The sequence below is a fragment of the Indicator indicator genome, chromosome 26, assembly GCF_027791375.1.
Source record: "Indicator indicator isolate 239-I01 chromosome 26, UM_Iind_1.1, whole genome shotgun sequence".
NCBI classification, from domain to species: domain Eukaryota; kingdom Metazoa; phylum Chordata; class Aves; order Piciformes; family Indicatoridae; genus Indicator; species Indicator indicator.
The window spans coordinates 1,877,656-1,894,654 of NC_072035.1; the positions used below are offsets into that span (position 1 = coordinate 1,877,656).

The following is a 16,999-nucleotide window of genomic DNA, read 5'->3' on the forward strand; positions in this document are numbered from 1 at the left end:
GCTTATAAAGCACAGTGTGAGACAGGAACAGAGAAAACATCTCAGCTTCCTTGTCAATATCAGCTTTTCATCATCCTTCGTCATGTACTACTGAATTTCACGAACTGTCATGTTAAAAAGCTCTGTGTATGGGGTAAATCATTGCAGTAGCTACCAGTCTATAAAAGCAAAATGAAATAAAGAAGTTCAACTTAAGAATTCTCTTAAAAATGAGTTTTCCAGTGTTAGTAATCTTTAAAATAACTTAGGGTTAGCAAAATTTGCACCTTTTTGCTGGCAAAAGACAAATTTATGATATGAATCTATGTAGATGGATACAATATTTGATAAAGCAGGTGATAATAAAACGTGAAACAGGCTTTTGTAGAGCATTCGTGTTGTTTCCAGAAAGATACAGAAGGTTTACAGTCTTAAGTTTGCCTTGGAAGGCTTTTTTTTTTCCCATTAAATATGGAGGGAGTGTATTGGAATTCTTAACACATGCTGGGATTGCTATGAATCACACTTCTGTAGGAGATACATAACACAGGAAGGACATGAACCTGATGGCGCAGGTCCAGAGGAGGGCCACAAAAATGGCCAGGGGGCTGGAACACCTCTGAGGAAAGTCTGAGGGAGCTGGAGTTGTTCAGCCTGGAGAAGAGAAAGCTCCAGGGAGACCTAGTAGCAGCCTTTCAGGACCTGAAGGCTGCAGAGGGACTGTTTGCAAAGGCCTGCAGTGACAGGACAGGGGGCAATAGCTTGAAATTAGAGACAAGCAGATTTAGATTGGATGTTAGGAACAAGTTCTGCACCATGAGGGTGGTGGAACACTGGCACAGGTTGCCCAAGGAGGTAGTTGAGGCCCCATCCCTGGAGAATCTTCAAAGTGAGGCTCAACAAGGCTCTGAGCAACCCAATCTAGTGGAGGATGTCCCTTTGGAGGTCCCTTCTAACCCAACCCTTTCTATGATTCTATGTTGAGCTGGTAAAAAGAATGTTTCTGAGTTGCTTTCACTAGAAATGATGCTTTAAAGATTTTTTTAGTATGATTTGCTTGGCTGGCCTAATGCTGATACAGCCTGTACTGAGGAAGGGTGAAAAAAAGTGTTGAAACCATACAAGTTAGGCTGGGGAAGAGTAGAGGATCCATTTGCATTTCATTCTTCCAAGCCATTTTTATAGCTTATTTGATACACCAGTCCATAAGATTCATGGTATGTAAGGCTGCTGACTGTTCAATGATGCAAGCAAAAGAGAGTGTAGAGGGCTGCTCTTTTGCACGGTAGATTGTGTAAAATACCCAGGAGAGACTGAGGCTTCTTGAGACTGCTCAGGTGTTCTGAATCTCCTTATTCCTATGCATTATAAATAGGCATTCTAGAGGGAATTTAGAACTAAACTTCAAGAATCCAGATAGTCTAAGTATTTTATTGATTACATTGTATACACTGAAGTAGAACACAAAGTAGAAGTTACTTTGTGGTTTGCTTTTTTTTTTTTTTAATACACTTGTATCAATTCCTGGCACTAACCATTTAAAATTGCAGTCAAATTATCTACTGCTATGAGTCCACCTGCGGAGAATCTATTTTCTTTTGCTTCCAGTGGCTTGTGTGTTGGATAATATGTCGACAATATTTTCTTTAAGATACTGGGATATTAATGTGTTTAACAGGCTGTTGGAGGTTTTCTCTGCCCTTAAGGCTTGGCTGGGTTGACAACTCTGCCCATGAAGAGAAGACAGCTGGTCCGGTGCTCGTAGATGAGGAACAAAAAGGGGCGGTCGACAATAAAACGAATCTGAGTGGAGAGAGGCATGAACCCCACGGTGGTTACTGCTGCAGCCTCTGTGCCTTCCTCATTCACAGTTATTGTGCCTTGGTGATTGAACTGGTTAAACAAAAAAAAGTGAAAGAAAGAATTTGAGGATCTCATAAACAGACTGGTGTGTTCACAGCCTTTCCCCACTCCATATCCCACATGTAGCTCCCTTGGGACACTCTTTTCTGATCACTCCTACCCAGCAGCCATCCTTTGGGCTTGGGTTGGGAATGAGCCTCTTCCTGACTGACCACAACTTTTAGTGCCTTTGACATCAGATTAGACATGTTGCTGGTTACATGAATAGAGAAGGACATGCAGAGAAACCCACATCTCTTTTGTGTTCTCGAAGAAAGAAGGGGAAGAGTTTAATGTGGATGTTAAGAAGAAAATCTTTCCTGTGAGGGTGCTGAGACACTGGAACAGGTTGCTCACAAGGTTGTTGATTGCCCCCACCCTGAAGGTGTTCAAGGCCAGGTTAGATGAGGCTTTGAGCAACCTGGGCTAGTGGGAGGTGGGGGAGTTGGAATGAGATGATCTTTAAGGTCACTTCCAACTGAAACCTTTTCTGTGATTCTCTGGTTCTTGCTGTGCTGCCATGTTTTCAGGTGATGTAGTATCATCAGAAAGGAAATGAAAAGAGGAGTAAATACCCTGTCGATGGTGACTTTCTCAGCTGATATCCCCGAGTAGTCGCCATTTTCATTGAACAGTTCTTCTATTCCCATGGATTTCAGATAACCAATCAAGTTATAACTTTTTTCCAGCTTAAATTTAGGCAGAACCACTTCTCTTGTTCTAGAAAAAAATAGAAATGAAAAGTCATTGAGGAGGCCCATGTTTGCCTGACTCCATTGCTTTACATATTTGTTGTGCTTTGGTTTTTTGCTGTGTTCAGCCAGCAGGACACAGAAATGCATAGGGCTGTTTACTGTACTTTTACATGCAAAACTGGGGCATTGCTACTTTCCAGCTAACTAATTCTTCTCCCTGATCTTGTCTAGTTTGTCAGTTTAATATTTCCCTATGATGATTTACATTATTTAGCTGTATAGGATCCATAACTCTGAGCAGCTCAGTACATGGCTGAATGCTGTAGATGTTGAACAGTCAGGTTCCTGGAAAACTAAATTGGAGATTTGTAACTTATTCTGTAGAATAGAAATAAGTTGGCTTCCTGAAGAGCACATCACATCAGCCCCTTTTATCTTTTTATCAAGTCTGCAGACATATCCTGCCTATTCTGTCATCTGCATAAGGCAGGCAGGACAATTTTTTCTCTCCCGTGATTGTGGTGTCCGTTGTTGCTTATCAAACGTCTGCCTTTGCACAGCTGAGAGGCTGAAATGAATCCAGGCTGCTTTCTGCACAATTACCCTGTAGTGATCACTCCTGTGTTTTTCCTATTTATTGTGAATTTTGTCAATAACTTTCCCTTTAAATCTATAACATTAAATACTTAATGAAACAAATCTTGGGACTTCCATTAGAATTTGCCACCTTAACCTAGATTTCTTGACAGCATTTAAGAGATCACTGGTCCTGATTTTTTGATCAATAAATCCATTTTTTGGGAGGGATTTTAACGTTCTTGAACAAAATGTCATATGTTATTTTCTCTACTCTTTACTTACCCTTCCCAGTCTCATCAAGACAATACATTAAGGCTTTAACCAGATGTACTTTTCACCAGATACCTGTTTGTCATGCTCTTCTGCCATTTTTCCACCACTTGAGGTGTTATCTGCTTTTCTAGGGCTTTCATGCCAGAGAGTTTGTGTGGGAGCACAATCAGCATGCTGATGTTCCCCACGAAGGGCAGCTGGATGACGCCGCAGTCTAGCTCGGGATCTGCAGCAGCTAGAAAGGTTCCTTTAGTCTGCATCATTGGAACCTTTATGGTTTGCTTCTCGTTGAGTCGGAAGCTTCTCTTGGTTGTCATTTCCACTGGAAACTTATTCTCCCAAGTTCCTGTTAATACAGTGCAGAAGACAGAGAAACAAAAGAACCCCAAAGTACTCTTGTAGTAAAATATTCCCAGAATAAGAGTTTACATTAAGTTTTAGTGGGAATTGAGAATTACCACAGGAGTTTGATTTCAGTTAAGCCTGAATAAGACAAGTTTTAAATTCACTTTAGAAATTCTTGGATTGCTTTCTAACTTTACCTTTGTCTTACTTGAGTGTGGTGAATTGGGAAAGCAGGTAGACACAAACTGGGGATTTCAGAGCTGAGTGTGTCCTACAAAGTTCAAACAGATTCAAACTGTTTGACAGGGTTTGCAGCTAGCAAAACAATTGACACAGCTGAGAGAAGTGAGAGAGATTTCCTGAGACATCTGATTCTGGAAACCAGACCATTTCCATCCTCAGAAATATCAAAGCCAAGTAATGGCTGGTTTCACTGGGCATAATAGATGCTATGCTGAAGGCATCACCTTGACTTAATCCATTCAACCCAGTGAACTTCCTGTGTTCAGACATCCTGGAGAGCTTTGGGTGTTGACTGCTTCCTTATGTGACCCAGTTTGATGTGATTTCAGCAGCCTGAAGGCTGTCATCTGAGAGGTTTATGCCCAAACAATACAAACCAACCTGTTTTGCAGCCCAGAAAGCTTTGCCATCAGGTTTTGAACCTTCTTGTGTGAAGATTCTTTGGGTCCCTAAGTATATATTGACTGTGTAAAAGAAAGTGCTTTTTTAAAAGCAGTGTTCCTGTTAATCTGTTCTCAGAACTCAGGCTCTGGTAAAAGCATTCCCTTTTTTTTCCCTACTGCACAGACAAAGCTGGAATTTTATAGTGGAAATAGTTACTGGTATTTCCTGTTAAAACTCAGGATTTTGGGTCACCGTTGGCAAGCAGGTACCTGAGGCGTGTGGCTGTAGCTGTGTGGAGAGTACAAATTTAACATTAATTGGTAACTTTAAAAGCTTGTAAGCGATTCTGGGATCCTTCATCTTTGGGGAGACACTGGAACAGGTTGCCTGGGGAGGCTGTGGATGTCCTTTCCCTGGAGGTGTTCAAAGCCAGGCTGGATGAGGTCTTGAGCAACCTGGGCTAGTGGGTAGTGTTCCTGCCCATGGTAGGGGGTTGGAACTGGATGATCATCAAGGTCCCGTCCAACCCAAACTGTTCCGTGAATCTGGCTTTGCCAAATGGTGAAATAACAAAGGAATATCTGAAGTCCAACTTTCATTCTCATAGTTTTTTCTGATGTCAGGCTGATAGGAGCAGCTTGAGAAGTGATTCATATTCTGGTTAATTTTCTGAAGAGAATGAGATCAAACTCAATGATGCTATTCCCAAACTAATTGGCTCAATTATCTGGGAAAAAGAACATCTGATTCCTTCAGGAAGCAGAGTTCACAGGCATAGGACTCTACCTAGCTAATGACACAAAGCTGTGGGAACTTCATCAGCACTTTGTCACCTGAGTAATGGGAAGCACTCATCAGTTCTTCATAGTGAAAGAGAGAAGCTGGAGAATTTTTTTCTTGAATTCACTTTTGCAGATGCATTTGTCGTGGGGTAGATGACTGTTCTGAGCAGGAGACACCTGTGCTTCTGGTATCACTGAAACCACTTGGTACTTCTGTGACATCCTGTTTGGAATCTTCCCACCAAGATATCTTTCAGATCCATCTGTGGTGGTAGAAGTTGTCTCCTGATTGAATTTTCTTGCCTTTGTGACTAGAATCTCATAGAGGCAATTATGTACCTGTCAAAATTTGTCATCTGTCAAAAGCTGCTGCCATCTACCACTGCTAAAATAACCAGCTCCTCCTTGATAGGAATCGTGGAATGGCTTAGGTTGGAAGTGACCTCAGAGATCATCTACTCTAACCCTCCCCATTATGGGCACCTCTGAAGTAGACTCAACTGCTCAAGGCCTCATCCAGTCTGGCCTTGAACACCCCCAGAGAGGAGGCATCCACAGCCTCCCTGGGCAGCCTATTTCAGAGTCTCACAACCTTTCTACTGAAGAAGTTCTTCCTGAGCTCCAATCTAACCCTGCTCTCCTTCAGCTTCAAACCATTCTCCCTTGTCCTGTCTCTAGGTACCCTCATGAAAAGTCCGTCTGCAGCCTTCCTGTAGGCTCTCTTCAGGTATTGGAATCTCATAAAAAGCTTCTTCAGACCTCTGCAGAAGGGAAGGTGCATTTCACTTGGAGGTAGACTGGACACCTATACAAGCTCAAACTGCTTGTCACCAAGCCAAATCATTTTGTGATTCTGTGAATATTTTTCAATAGCTTCTTGTTGATGCTCTATAAAAGGAGCTTGAGACTTGATTACACCATGAAGTGTCGTATTTGGCAAGAATCCGCTTCCTCAGTATCACCTGTAGTGAGCATCTCTGTATCCCTGAGAAGGCTTGTAGGCTTCTTAGCTCTGAGGGTGTAACAGAGCTTGTCTGCAGTGTTCCAGACAGTGCAAATATTGTAAATAGAGAGATGTGGACAAAAATCAACATGTCTGGAAGGACAGCTAGGAAAGCAAGAGCAGAGCTTGCTTTTGAAAAATTCAGTTCCACTCACGATGGAGTTACCAGGAGACTGTCACTGTAAGATGAAAGCCTTGGGAAAGGGCAATATCAAACTGATCTTTGGGGGTTTTGAGGTTTAGAAGTTGCAGCCTTCAGCAGACACCATCAGGGCAGTTGGGACTGACAGGATTTCATGGGGAAAAGAAAGAACCAAAAGTCTTTTTGGTCTTGTTGACTCAATTGTTGGGTGTTTTTTCTTTTTTTTTTTTTTTTTTTTTTTGGTGATGTTTTTGTTGTTTTGAGACAGCACAAATGTTTAAGAATTAGAGTTAAGACAACATTGCAATTTGACCAAATTGTGAAAAAAATTATCTACCTGTTTCACTTTTCATAATCCTTCTCTTAAGGGGACCTTGTATTTCATGGGGTAGGATCATCAGAGATGTACTTAAGGACACAAATGAGTCCCTTTTGGATGGTACTTCAGAACAGGGGATCATTTGGATCTTATGGTAATGACTGCTTCAGGTCTTTTCAAGAGACGAAGTGGTAAGGAAGTAACACCTTGCAGAGTACATTACCTAAGCTTATAGGGATAGTATTCCCATAAATTCCTCCAAGCAAAGGGCTGAGAAGGGAGATGTAAGGAAGCCCTGGGGCATTTGTTTCCTGGAAGCAGGGACAGAACTGGGAAAAAGCTAGGAAAGAAAAGAAGTGAGTTATACTTCTGTTACCCTTCATACACTGGAGTGGGTGCAGGGAAGAGCAACTAAGCTGGTGAAAGGTCTAGAGAACGAGTCTGATGGAAGAGCAGCTGAAGGAGCTGGAACTGTTTAGTTTGAGGAAGAAGAGGCTGAGGGGAGACCTCACTGCTCTCTACAGCTACCTCAAAGGACAATATAGAGGTGGGTGCTGGTCTCTTTTCATAGGCAATTAATGGTGGAACAAGAGGGAACAGCCTCAAGCTGCACCAGGGGAGGTTTAGGCTAGACATTAGGAAAAATTTTTCACTGCAAGAGTGGTCAAGCATCCTAACAGGCTGCCTGGGGAGGTGGTAGAGGTGACTCTACCTCCCTGGAGGTGTTCAAAGGTTGTTTAGATGTGGTGCTTACAATATGATTTAGTGGTGAACTTTGCTAGAGTAGGGTTGGACCTGATGATCTCAAGGGTCTTTCCCAACCTGAATGGTTCAATGATCTGTCTTTCCTTACCAGTGTTTTAAGTCACCTTTGTCTGATTTTCTTCTTAAAGAGCAGAAATTCCTCAGTCCCTCCTACCTCTTGCTCATTCAATGCCATTAAAAATGTATTGAGAAGTTCACTGACTTTCAACTCGAGGCAGATTACTGACATTGAACATCTTGCCACAGACTCTGTGTTTAAATTTACAGAAAGTGAAAATAAGCATTTATGGTAAGAATTTTCTTGTGCAGTCTTTACTTCAGGCCTCTTTAATTGTTCAGCCTTTACCTGCAGCAGCCCATCTCATCAGGCAACTCATGCTGAATGCTGGGAGAATTCCAAGCAGTGAGTGCATTTGATTTGAACTCTAGAAGAACACTTTTCTGCTTATTACCTGTAGCTTGTTGACAAGGGTCAGGCTCTGATCATACTAAAAACACATACCTTAAGCTGAAATTCTTTACAGTCATTTCTATCCCGATTGCCACAGAAATGTGGAGTGTGATGTGAAATCAACCTGTACCCTTTCAGTGAAGGAAAACTGTTCAGTGAATAGAACTTGAAGTAGGACTGAGGGTAACTAATAAACGTGATTCAACACTTCACCATCTGAGACCCCTACAGAGCTTGTGCTTTCTGAAGCTATTCTGCATTCATGTGTTGTTTTTTAGTCTCACTTTCAGACTGTAAGGTTTTGGATGTAACAAGCATTTGCTGTGTTTGTACAATAGCCACTGACTTCAGGCTATTGCTGGAATGTCAGGGTGCTAGAGAAATATGCAGTAGTGGGTTAATAATAGAAGCTCTTCTTAATGAGGCAGCTGACAGGCCTTTAGATTTAAGTTCAATCTGGGATGTCTAATGAAGCATGCAGTGAGTTGCATGCTGAGAAAATCTGTTGCTAAGCCTGAAAAAACAGATCCTTACCTTTAAAGTAAAGACAGTTGAGAATCATCATCAGCGTCGTAGGGCTCACGTTCACCAGAGCTTCCTTTATTAATCCCTTGGTCAGCTTCAAGATGCGTTCGTTGGTTTTGGTGATGAAGTTGGGATCTGAAAAATCAGCTGGTTGGGCATCAGCAAAGTAGAATGTTTTCATGTTGCTTCTGAAATCATTCAGAATAGAAAAGTCCTTCTGAATGTAAAGATCATTGACAGACCTCAGGGTGTAGCCAAAATTGCGCCTGAAGAGGCGGTGAGTGAGTTTGCGGAAGAGGTTGTGAACGGTCATCAGCTCATACTTGCTGCTGGCATTAATGAAGTCCTGAAAGCCAAGAACAGATAACACTTCCTGCTGGGTTTGACCCTTCAGACCCAGGGACATCATTGCCATTGCAGTGGAAATGCCCACAGGAGCCATGAGAATGTTATCCGAAGAGTTGGCTTTGTCTGCCATGCTGCGGTAGAGGTTGAAGCCGAAGTTGGCGTTGAGGATATTGAGGCGCTGGATTCTGGTTTTGCCTTGGAACAGTTCAAGAATGTTTCCTTGCTGAATTTCAGAAACCATGTATGGGCCAGCATCGATGATGTCACCATAGTCATCTTCCCCCAGTATCTTGTCAAGGTCTAGATAATCCTCTTCCTCCTCCTCTTCAGGAATCAAGTCATTAGTGATGGTGTTTTCCCTGTGGAACTCTGGTGGTAAGTCTGGCATATCATAGGTCCCATTTTCACCTGGCTGTGCATTTTTAAGACTTTGAAAATGCTCAGTGAAGTCCTTGACTCCACAAAACGTGGAGGTGATGATGAGAGCAAAGGCAAGCAAATGAAATAGGAGCTTCATTTTGACAGGTTGTAAGCTGGAAGACAACAAAGCACAGTTGAGACATAGTAGGATAATTAAATTTTAGTTTTCTGTTTCTTAATTTTAGGTGCATGCTGAATTCTGTCACAGCAGAAGGTCCATAATTACCTTCTTTGATAGCATTTCTTTTGGTGGAACAGTGCTGAATTGTTTTGCTGGTAATCAGGTTGGCTTACATAAAGCCTCCAGCCTGCCAAAGAATTGGTTGACCTTCTCCTGTGGAAGTTGTCATTATTGGCATATTTCAGGAATGACAAACCTCCTTACCTAAAAACATGTGGACTCTTTTATTTATAAACCTGCAAGGTTTCAGGTCTGCTGCTAACTGTGTTACTAGGGCGTGCTAAAAATATGATGTGAAGAGAAGTTTGAAGATTTGAGCTAGGGAGGAGGAGGAGGAGGAGGGACTAGGCAGCCACTGAAGGAGCATACCAGAAGGCTGACATGTACTGAAGGATTTGGAAACCAGACATTTTGTAGCTACAACAAAAATTGGGAGTTTGATTTTTGAAACAAAGCTGAAATTGGATGGAATAAAGACCTAGGGATTTAGCAGCAAACATGGACAGAGATGTGCATTTGTGCTAAACACCATCAGCAGGGGACTGCACTGTTAAAACAAAAAATCTTCCTGTGGTGTTGATTAGAATGGTTTTCAAATTAGCAAATAGTCCAAAGAGCTGTTCCTTAGAAGTGAACTACAGAGATACATACCTGTGAATAAAAGCAGTGCTCAAAGGAAAACATTTTCAGATTGTAGCAGGACTGAAGTACTTGAACAATTTAATATTCAAAACTCTTCCCCCTGAACTAATTAGACTGGAATCCTGAAAGCATTTAAGGTGATTATCCCATACAACAAAAAATCGTTTTTAGTAACAAGGTAGGATCCCCAGAAGGTGCTTTTTAAATGCTTTTTGTCCTGTGGCTGAATGACTCAAATCATTCTTTTTCTTCTCGTTTCTTTGTAAAATCATGGTTCTTTAACTTTTTTCCCCTGCCCCCAGAAGTCAGGCCCTCTGGGCTGAGATCCTCTGCCTATTGATGGATCTTTTCAGCTTTTGCCACAGAGGAATTTGTTATCTGCGGGTCCCAGCTTTACATTATCACCTTCCCCAACCTTCAGTTACTGCTTAGCAGCACTAACACAGGCAAAACATTCCCCACCCCACCTCCGCAATATAATAAGCATCTGTGTCAGATCTACCTAAAAGAGCAGATAGAAATCAAGCTTACCTTTAAGCCACTGTACAGAAAGGATGTGTGGAGTAGCTGAAGATCGGAGAATGGCTGAGTTTAAATCTGAACTTTGACGCTAGGTTTTTGTGTGTCTCCCAAAGTAAACATTTCTCTAAACCAAACACTGCTAAACTTACTTCGTCAGCCAAAATCCCTCCCTTGCCTGGTGATCCCTGCTGAACTGTGTGCTGTTTGTTGTACTGCTTTTATAGCTTTGCAGGTACTTGCTCCCTTTTGAGGAAGATCTTTGAGCAGAAATGGGTGTGTATGGAAAGTTTCAAAGTCAAGCACAAGCATAAACTTGACTGTTAATGCCTGGTAAAACCCACATCACTGCTAGTTTGTGCTGAGACAGGGCAGTATCTTACTGCAGATGTGGTGATCAGGCTCCAGCAGTCAGTGTTATGTTAGTGCACAAGTGCATTGCACAAGCAACTTTTTCTCATCATGCCATTCAGCAGCTTAACCACAGATTAATTTTACTATAACAGAGGGATTTTGTTTTGCCTTTTTTATAAAATGGACAATCTGCCTCGTAATCTACAAATACATCCAAAGTTGGCTCTATAGATTTCACTGAAATATTGCTGGCTTTCATACCTCAACAGAATTATTGTACAGTTAGAGAGAACTAAGAGTTAAAAACCAGATTAATATCTAGCATTTGCTTAACAAACATTTTCTCCATACCTCAAGAGAATTATCATACAGTGCATGAAAACTTAAGATTTAAAAACCAGATGAATGTCTAATATTTTCTTAATAAATGTAACAGTAATAAGCCACAGTCCTATGGAATACATCTTGGCAGTTTAATGGGCCATTTATTTCACTTTTTGAGCACTGCCCCTGCTTCAGACACTTTTTAGGATAACAAATGATGAGCTTTGTGTTACGAATTTATCTAGAACTGCATATCCTCTTGACTTGGGATTATAAACTCTGCTCCTCCAGTGGCAGCAGCTGTTTGTGCAAAAAAGTATCAGAGAATGTTAATAAATGGGTTGAAAATGCTTCTTTCCTTCCTTGTTTAGATAGTAAATTCTTCAGAACTGAGGTCATTTTGTGCGTGGGAGCAAACAATGAAGGAGCCCCAATTGGTGCCTCAATATATTTCCACCAAGCCAATAAACAATAGCAACCAGAAGTATGCCTGACTAATATTTATTTGGGTTTGAGTTCCTTTTGCACTGCAGCAAAGCTGCGTGGCATTGTCTTCAACACAGTTTGAAGGACCACATAGTCTCTTCCTCTCTGCAGTTGGTAGTACACTAATATTGTGGCTTCTCTTCAGAGCTTACTCTGTCAGCATGGTCTTATTCCTGTGTGAAGCAAAGGAAATTCTTACAGCAGGCATCTCGAATGCTGGCATTTCAGATACTCTACCAAGATGTCATCGTTTTCTTCCCTCTTAACAATGCACCAGGATTTTTAGTAGGTGACAAAGAACATTGCCTTTGTATATCCTAGTAAAGAAAGTGCATGAATTGATTTCTTATTATGGAATGAAATTATTGCAGCTCCTGCCATTTTCTGACGTTAATTTTTATTTCTTTGGTAGCTCACCAGACGCTTGCCACCCATCAAGGAGGCCAAGCCCAGGCTGCAAAAGCTGTTCCGTGACTTCTGGTTGTATTCAGTGCTGATGGGCTTTGCTGTGGAAGGATCAGGTAGAGTCTTTTCCAAGAGAGCCATGTTGTTGCTCATATTTACGCTCTTGATGAGTCTGAGTGTAACTGTGCTCTGTTGACAGCAGGCTGAAGAAAAGTTAGAGGCATAAGGACACTACAAAGCAAACAGCTTACAGGACAGTTCTCTGGTAGGATTTCTTTACAGTCTGGGAGATTGAGCCCAGTAGAACTTCTTCTTGCACTGAGGTTTTCTTTTTCTAAGCTAGTACAGCAGTTAGCCTCAGTTAAGTGTGAGTTTTGATAGCAAAGTCCCTGAAATGGAAGATCAGACGCATGGGGTAATCAGGTAGAAACTTCCTGCCCATTGAGAGGCTTTACTTGGAATTATGTAAAGATGTTTGATATGTTCAGAATGTGGATTGCTGGAGCTGAGTCTTTGTGCTTAAATGCATGAAAAATTGGCCCTGGAAAGAAGCACGCACCTTGGTAATGCCATTTAGCCTTGTGAGTCACAGAGTGTTCGGGGTTGGAAGGGACCTCGAAAGATCATCCAGTCCAACCTCTCTGCAAGAGCAGGACCATCTAGAGCAGGCTACACAGGAACACATCCAGGCAGGTTTAGAATGTCTCCAGAGAAAGACTTCACAACCTCTCTGGGCAGCCTGCTCCAGGGCTCTGGCATCCTCACAGCGAAAAAATTTTTCCTTATGTTCACATGGAACTTCCTCTGCTCCAGTTTGCACCCCTCACCCCTTATCTTACCACTGGAAGCTGAATATTGTTTTTTCTCTCTGACCCCACCTTCCTCTTTATACTGTGCTACAGGTCTCTGGCCAGAAGAATGGTATGAAGGTGTGTGTGAAATTGCCACCAAGTCTCCATTGCTCACATTTCCCAGCAAAGAACCACTTCGGTCTGTTCTTCAGTACAATTCTGCAATGAAGAATGATACTGTGACTCCTGTAAGAATTCATTTCTCCTCTCCTTCCATAATGTCCATCAGTCTTAAATGATACAGTAACAGGATTTATCAGCACAATCATGATTCAGCCTGCCTCCTATTAGTAAAAATCAGGTTTTTTTACACTACACTTACGACAGCAGCGTACATAAATGACTTGGGTTTGGTTTTGTTGTTTAATACAAGTGGCCAGGGTGACAGCCACACTGTTTTTATTAGGTGTAGAAACCACCTCTTAGTGGAGATGGAGGTTCTTCCAATTTGAAACACATTTAAAAAAAAAAACCAGCAAATTTTGAAAGGAAGCAACACACAGCCTTTGAAAGAAATGGTAACTGAGGTGGTTTTTAGGCTTTTTACCTTTTTATCCTTTGGTTTTGTACTGATATATTTCTCTCTTCTAGTGTTTGCAGGACAGATTTTACCTGAGGACTATTTGTGGTAGCAGGGTAAAGTAGATAGGTGATCCTGCTTTGGCAGTGGGGTTGGACTGGATAATCTGTAGGGATCCCTTCCAACCCCTGCTGATCTATGAGTCTGGAGTGTCTTTGGATCCCAAACAGTACAGAAATCTGCATTGTGTCTAGAGATTTACTTCTGTGACACCAAAGAATGGCACAACAAATCCATGATGTTTAAGAAGCTGGTCAAGGTTGACGTTGATCAAAATAACATGGATTTAGTGCAGGCTGTTTATAAATGTTTATAATCATCTGAGGGCTGGATGTCAAGAGGGAGGGGACAGCCTCTGCTCAGTTGCACCCTGTGATAGGACAAGGGGTAATGGATATAAACTACAGCACTAGGAGGTTCCACCTCAACATGAGAAGGAACTTTTTCACTGTGATGGTCCCAGAGCACTGGAGCAGGCTCCCTAGAGAGGTTGTGGCGTCTCCTCCTCTGGAGACTTTCAAGACCCATTTGGATGTGGTGTTGTGTGTCCTGTGATAGATTCTATGGTCCTGCTCTGGCAGGGTAGTTGGACTCAATCTCCAGAGGTCCCTTCCAACCCTAACATCCTGTGATCCAGGAACTGTATTTCTTCATTGGTATAGCTGCATGGAAACTAGCAGCTGTTTCAGCAAGCTTGACTCGAGTATTTATTTCTGTTTCATTCTGCATTTGAAGACCCCATGGCTTGCTGAGTCAGTCTGCAGATAGAAGGATCCTGGCATATTGTTTGCAAAGGTTCAAAAGTGAAAAGAGTAACAGCTAAATGTTTTCAGAACACAAATGGCTGAAGCACTCTCACTCAGATAACTTTGTGTATTCATCTCTAGGCTGAATTAAATGAGCTGCGGAGTACCATAATAAACCTCTTGGATCCTCCTCCAGAAGTGTCAGCCCTGATCAATAAGTTGGACTTTGCCATGTCTACCTATCTGCTGTCTGTTTACCGCCTGGAGTATATGAGGTACATACTTATAGGGGCTGCTTTTTTCACTGAGTCAGTTACAAAAGAAATAAAACCTCTGTGCTCAAGTCAAAATATTCAAACACCGAGGCAAATGAAATCAGTATTTTTAGTCACATCAGTTCTGTTGATGACTGAGAAACTAGGAAGTCACCTGTGCACATCTCTGCGTTTAGGGCAGATAAGAAGGATGGAATAATACAGAAGAATGGAAAAAAATAGAAAATGGATAAAAAGGTTCTTTAAGTGAATGTCCTTCAAGCATAATATATCCTCTGCACAGTATCATGCTTGCACTTCTGCAGGCCACTGTAGACCTGTACTGTAGGAGCTGAGTACAATGTTCTGTAGAGTACTTTTTCCCCGTCAGCATTAGGTTGCACTAATCAAACATACTGAATTCATCTTTTTTATTTTTTCCTTTTAAAAGTGTATTTATTATTGCTCTTCAAAGGAGTGTGTAACTGAAGACAGGCTGGGAGAGTTGTGGCTGTTTAGCCTGGAGAAGAGAAGGCTCCAGGGAGACCTTAGAGATGCATTTCAATATCTGAAGGGGACCTACAGGAAGGCTGGGGAGGGACTGTTTAGAAGGGCTTGAAGTGACAGGATATGGGTTTGAAGGTTTGAAACTGTTCAAAGGTTTGAAACTGGAGCAGGATGGATTTAGGCTGGACATCCGGAGGAAGTTCTGCACAGAGTGGTGAAATACTGAAACAGGCTGCCCAGGGATATGGTTGAGGCCCTGTCCCTGGAGACGTTCAAGATCAGACTCACTGTGGCCCTGGGCAGCCTGATCTAGTTGGAGGTGTCCCTGCTGAGTGCAGGAGGGTTGGACAAAATGACCTTTGAGGTCATCTTTCAGCCCAGTGCAAGGTGTGACTGTGAAAGCTGAGGTGGAGGTCTAGCAGTGAGCAAAATAGGAAGAAACTTCTCTAGCACACTCTTACTTTGCCAAGAACTGCCAACAGGGACAACCCTTTCCAGAAAGGCTGTACTGTAGAAACAATTGTAAATAAATTGTTTCCCTCATATGCAAATTAACCAGGTGCTAAGCCTTTAGAAATGCCAAAGATTGTACCATGTTTATCTCTTTGTGGTGATTGATTGTGCATCATCATCAGGCTTCCCATCCTGAGGTGTGAAAGTTACTGTCTCAGCTGACAAGCGTTTTTTGATCCCAGCTCTGTTTATTGAATGTAGAAACAAACAGCAATATCCCACTTCCTAGAGACTTGAAATAAACAAGGACCGTGTGTGTGGTGTGTACTGTAATGCCAAAGTACATAGATTAGTGCTGAAGATCTTTCAAAGAAAGAAAAAGAAAATGAAACGAGGAAAACGAAATCCAACCCACAAAACTCTCTTCTTTTCCTAGAGTGTTGCGTTCCACTGACCAAGATCGCTTCCAGGTCATGTTTTGCTATTTTGAGGACAAAGCAATCCAAAAAGACAAATCTGGTAAGATCACCTGGCTGGTTCATACTGCAGCAAGGTGTTACAAAGCTATGCCAGCCATGTAAAATTCAAATGAGACAGATAACTGCCTGACAAAATGACTCCCACTGAGACAGATACCTGTATGACAAAATGAACCCCACTCAGAAGGCTGCTGCTGCTTTCTTGTTGACAAGAATGCTGCTTTTGTTTTGAAACAACTCAGCTCAATATTGGCTGAGTAAACTGAACACTTTGGAAGTGTGAAACGTGGCTCAGAAAGCAAAGAGCATTTTGATAATCCAACCTGTTGCTTCTCTCCGTTCCTCAGGCATGATGCAGTGTGTGATAGCTGTTGCTGATAAGGTGTTTGAAGCTTTCCTGACGATGATGGCTGATAAAGTAAGGTTGCATGGAAAAGAACATTTTAAACGTGCAGACATGTTCCTTGATGAAAATTTGCTTGTGCTTTTCCTGATGAGTTTCATAGTTCTTTTTGACCTGCTTTGTAGCCTAAAACCAAGGAGAATGAAGAGGAGCTGGAGAGACATGCTCAGTTCTTGCTGGTGAACTTTAACCACATTCACAAGAGGATCAGGAGAGTTGCAGACAAATACTTATCTGGTCTGGTAGACAAGTGAGTACAGGGTTCATTTTTCTGTTCTCTCTTCGCCTTGACTGCTCAGTGATCACTTGTGCAGTTGATGACAGCAGTCAAGTGAATTTCTTGGCCAGTAGCTCTGAAACACCTCCTTGAAAAATAACATTAAATAGTATTTTTAACCTGGGCTCTGAAACTCCTGTTTAACATTTCTGTGTTAGTATTCCCACGGGTGGAGCAAAGCAAAGTGCCTGTGAAATAAATGCAATCTCACCTTAGCTCATTTCATCTTGCTCTTAGACAGCTTTTAACAGCATTGAGTTAGGCTCTTCTAAGCCATGGAACACTTTGTGACTTCCACTGAGTCCAATGTATACATCAAGCTCTTTGAGCAGCTCCATTTCTTGATAAAATAATTTCCTTCTTCAGTTCTCTGTGTTTATTGT

The 16,999-nt window shown here is 41.9% G+C and overlaps 2 protein-coding genes across 2 annotated transcripts in view; one reads left to right on the plus strand and one right to left on the minus strand.

Moving 5' to 3' along the window:
• PI4KA (phosphatidylinositol 4-kinase alpha) overlaps positions 1 to 16,999 on the plus strand; it is a 62,924-nt gene that overhangs the window by 21,930 nt on the left and 23,995 nt on the right. Inside the window, exons 21-26 of the mRNA XM_054392729.1 lie at positions 12,074 to 12,182; positions 12,969 to 13,105; positions 14,385 to 14,518; positions 15,894 to 15,976; positions 16,284 to 16,354; positions 16,465 to 16,589. Of these exons, the coding sequence (XP_054248704.1) occupies positions 12,074 to 12,182; positions 12,969 to 13,105; positions 14,385 to 14,518; positions 15,894 to 15,976; positions 16,284 to 16,354; positions 16,465 to 16,589 (659 nt within the window). The remainder of the gene's footprint in view (positions 1 to 12,073; positions 12,183 to 12,968; positions 13,106 to 14,384; positions 14,519 to 15,893; positions 15,977 to 16,283; positions 16,355 to 16,464; positions 16,590 to 16,999) is intronic.
• On the minus strand, positions 1,551 to 9,252 carry SERPIND1 (serpin family D member 1). The gene is made up of 4 exons (XM_054392731.1): positions 8,397 to 9,252; positions 3,501 to 3,774; positions 2,457 to 2,601; positions 1,551 to 1,872 (listed from the first exon to the last, which is right to left on the minus strand). Exons 1-4 carry the CDS (start codon positions 9,250 to 9,252, stop codon positions 1,681 to 1,683), a joined length of 1,467 nt encoding a protein of 488 aa, XP_054248706.1. The 3' UTR covers positions 1,551 to 1,680.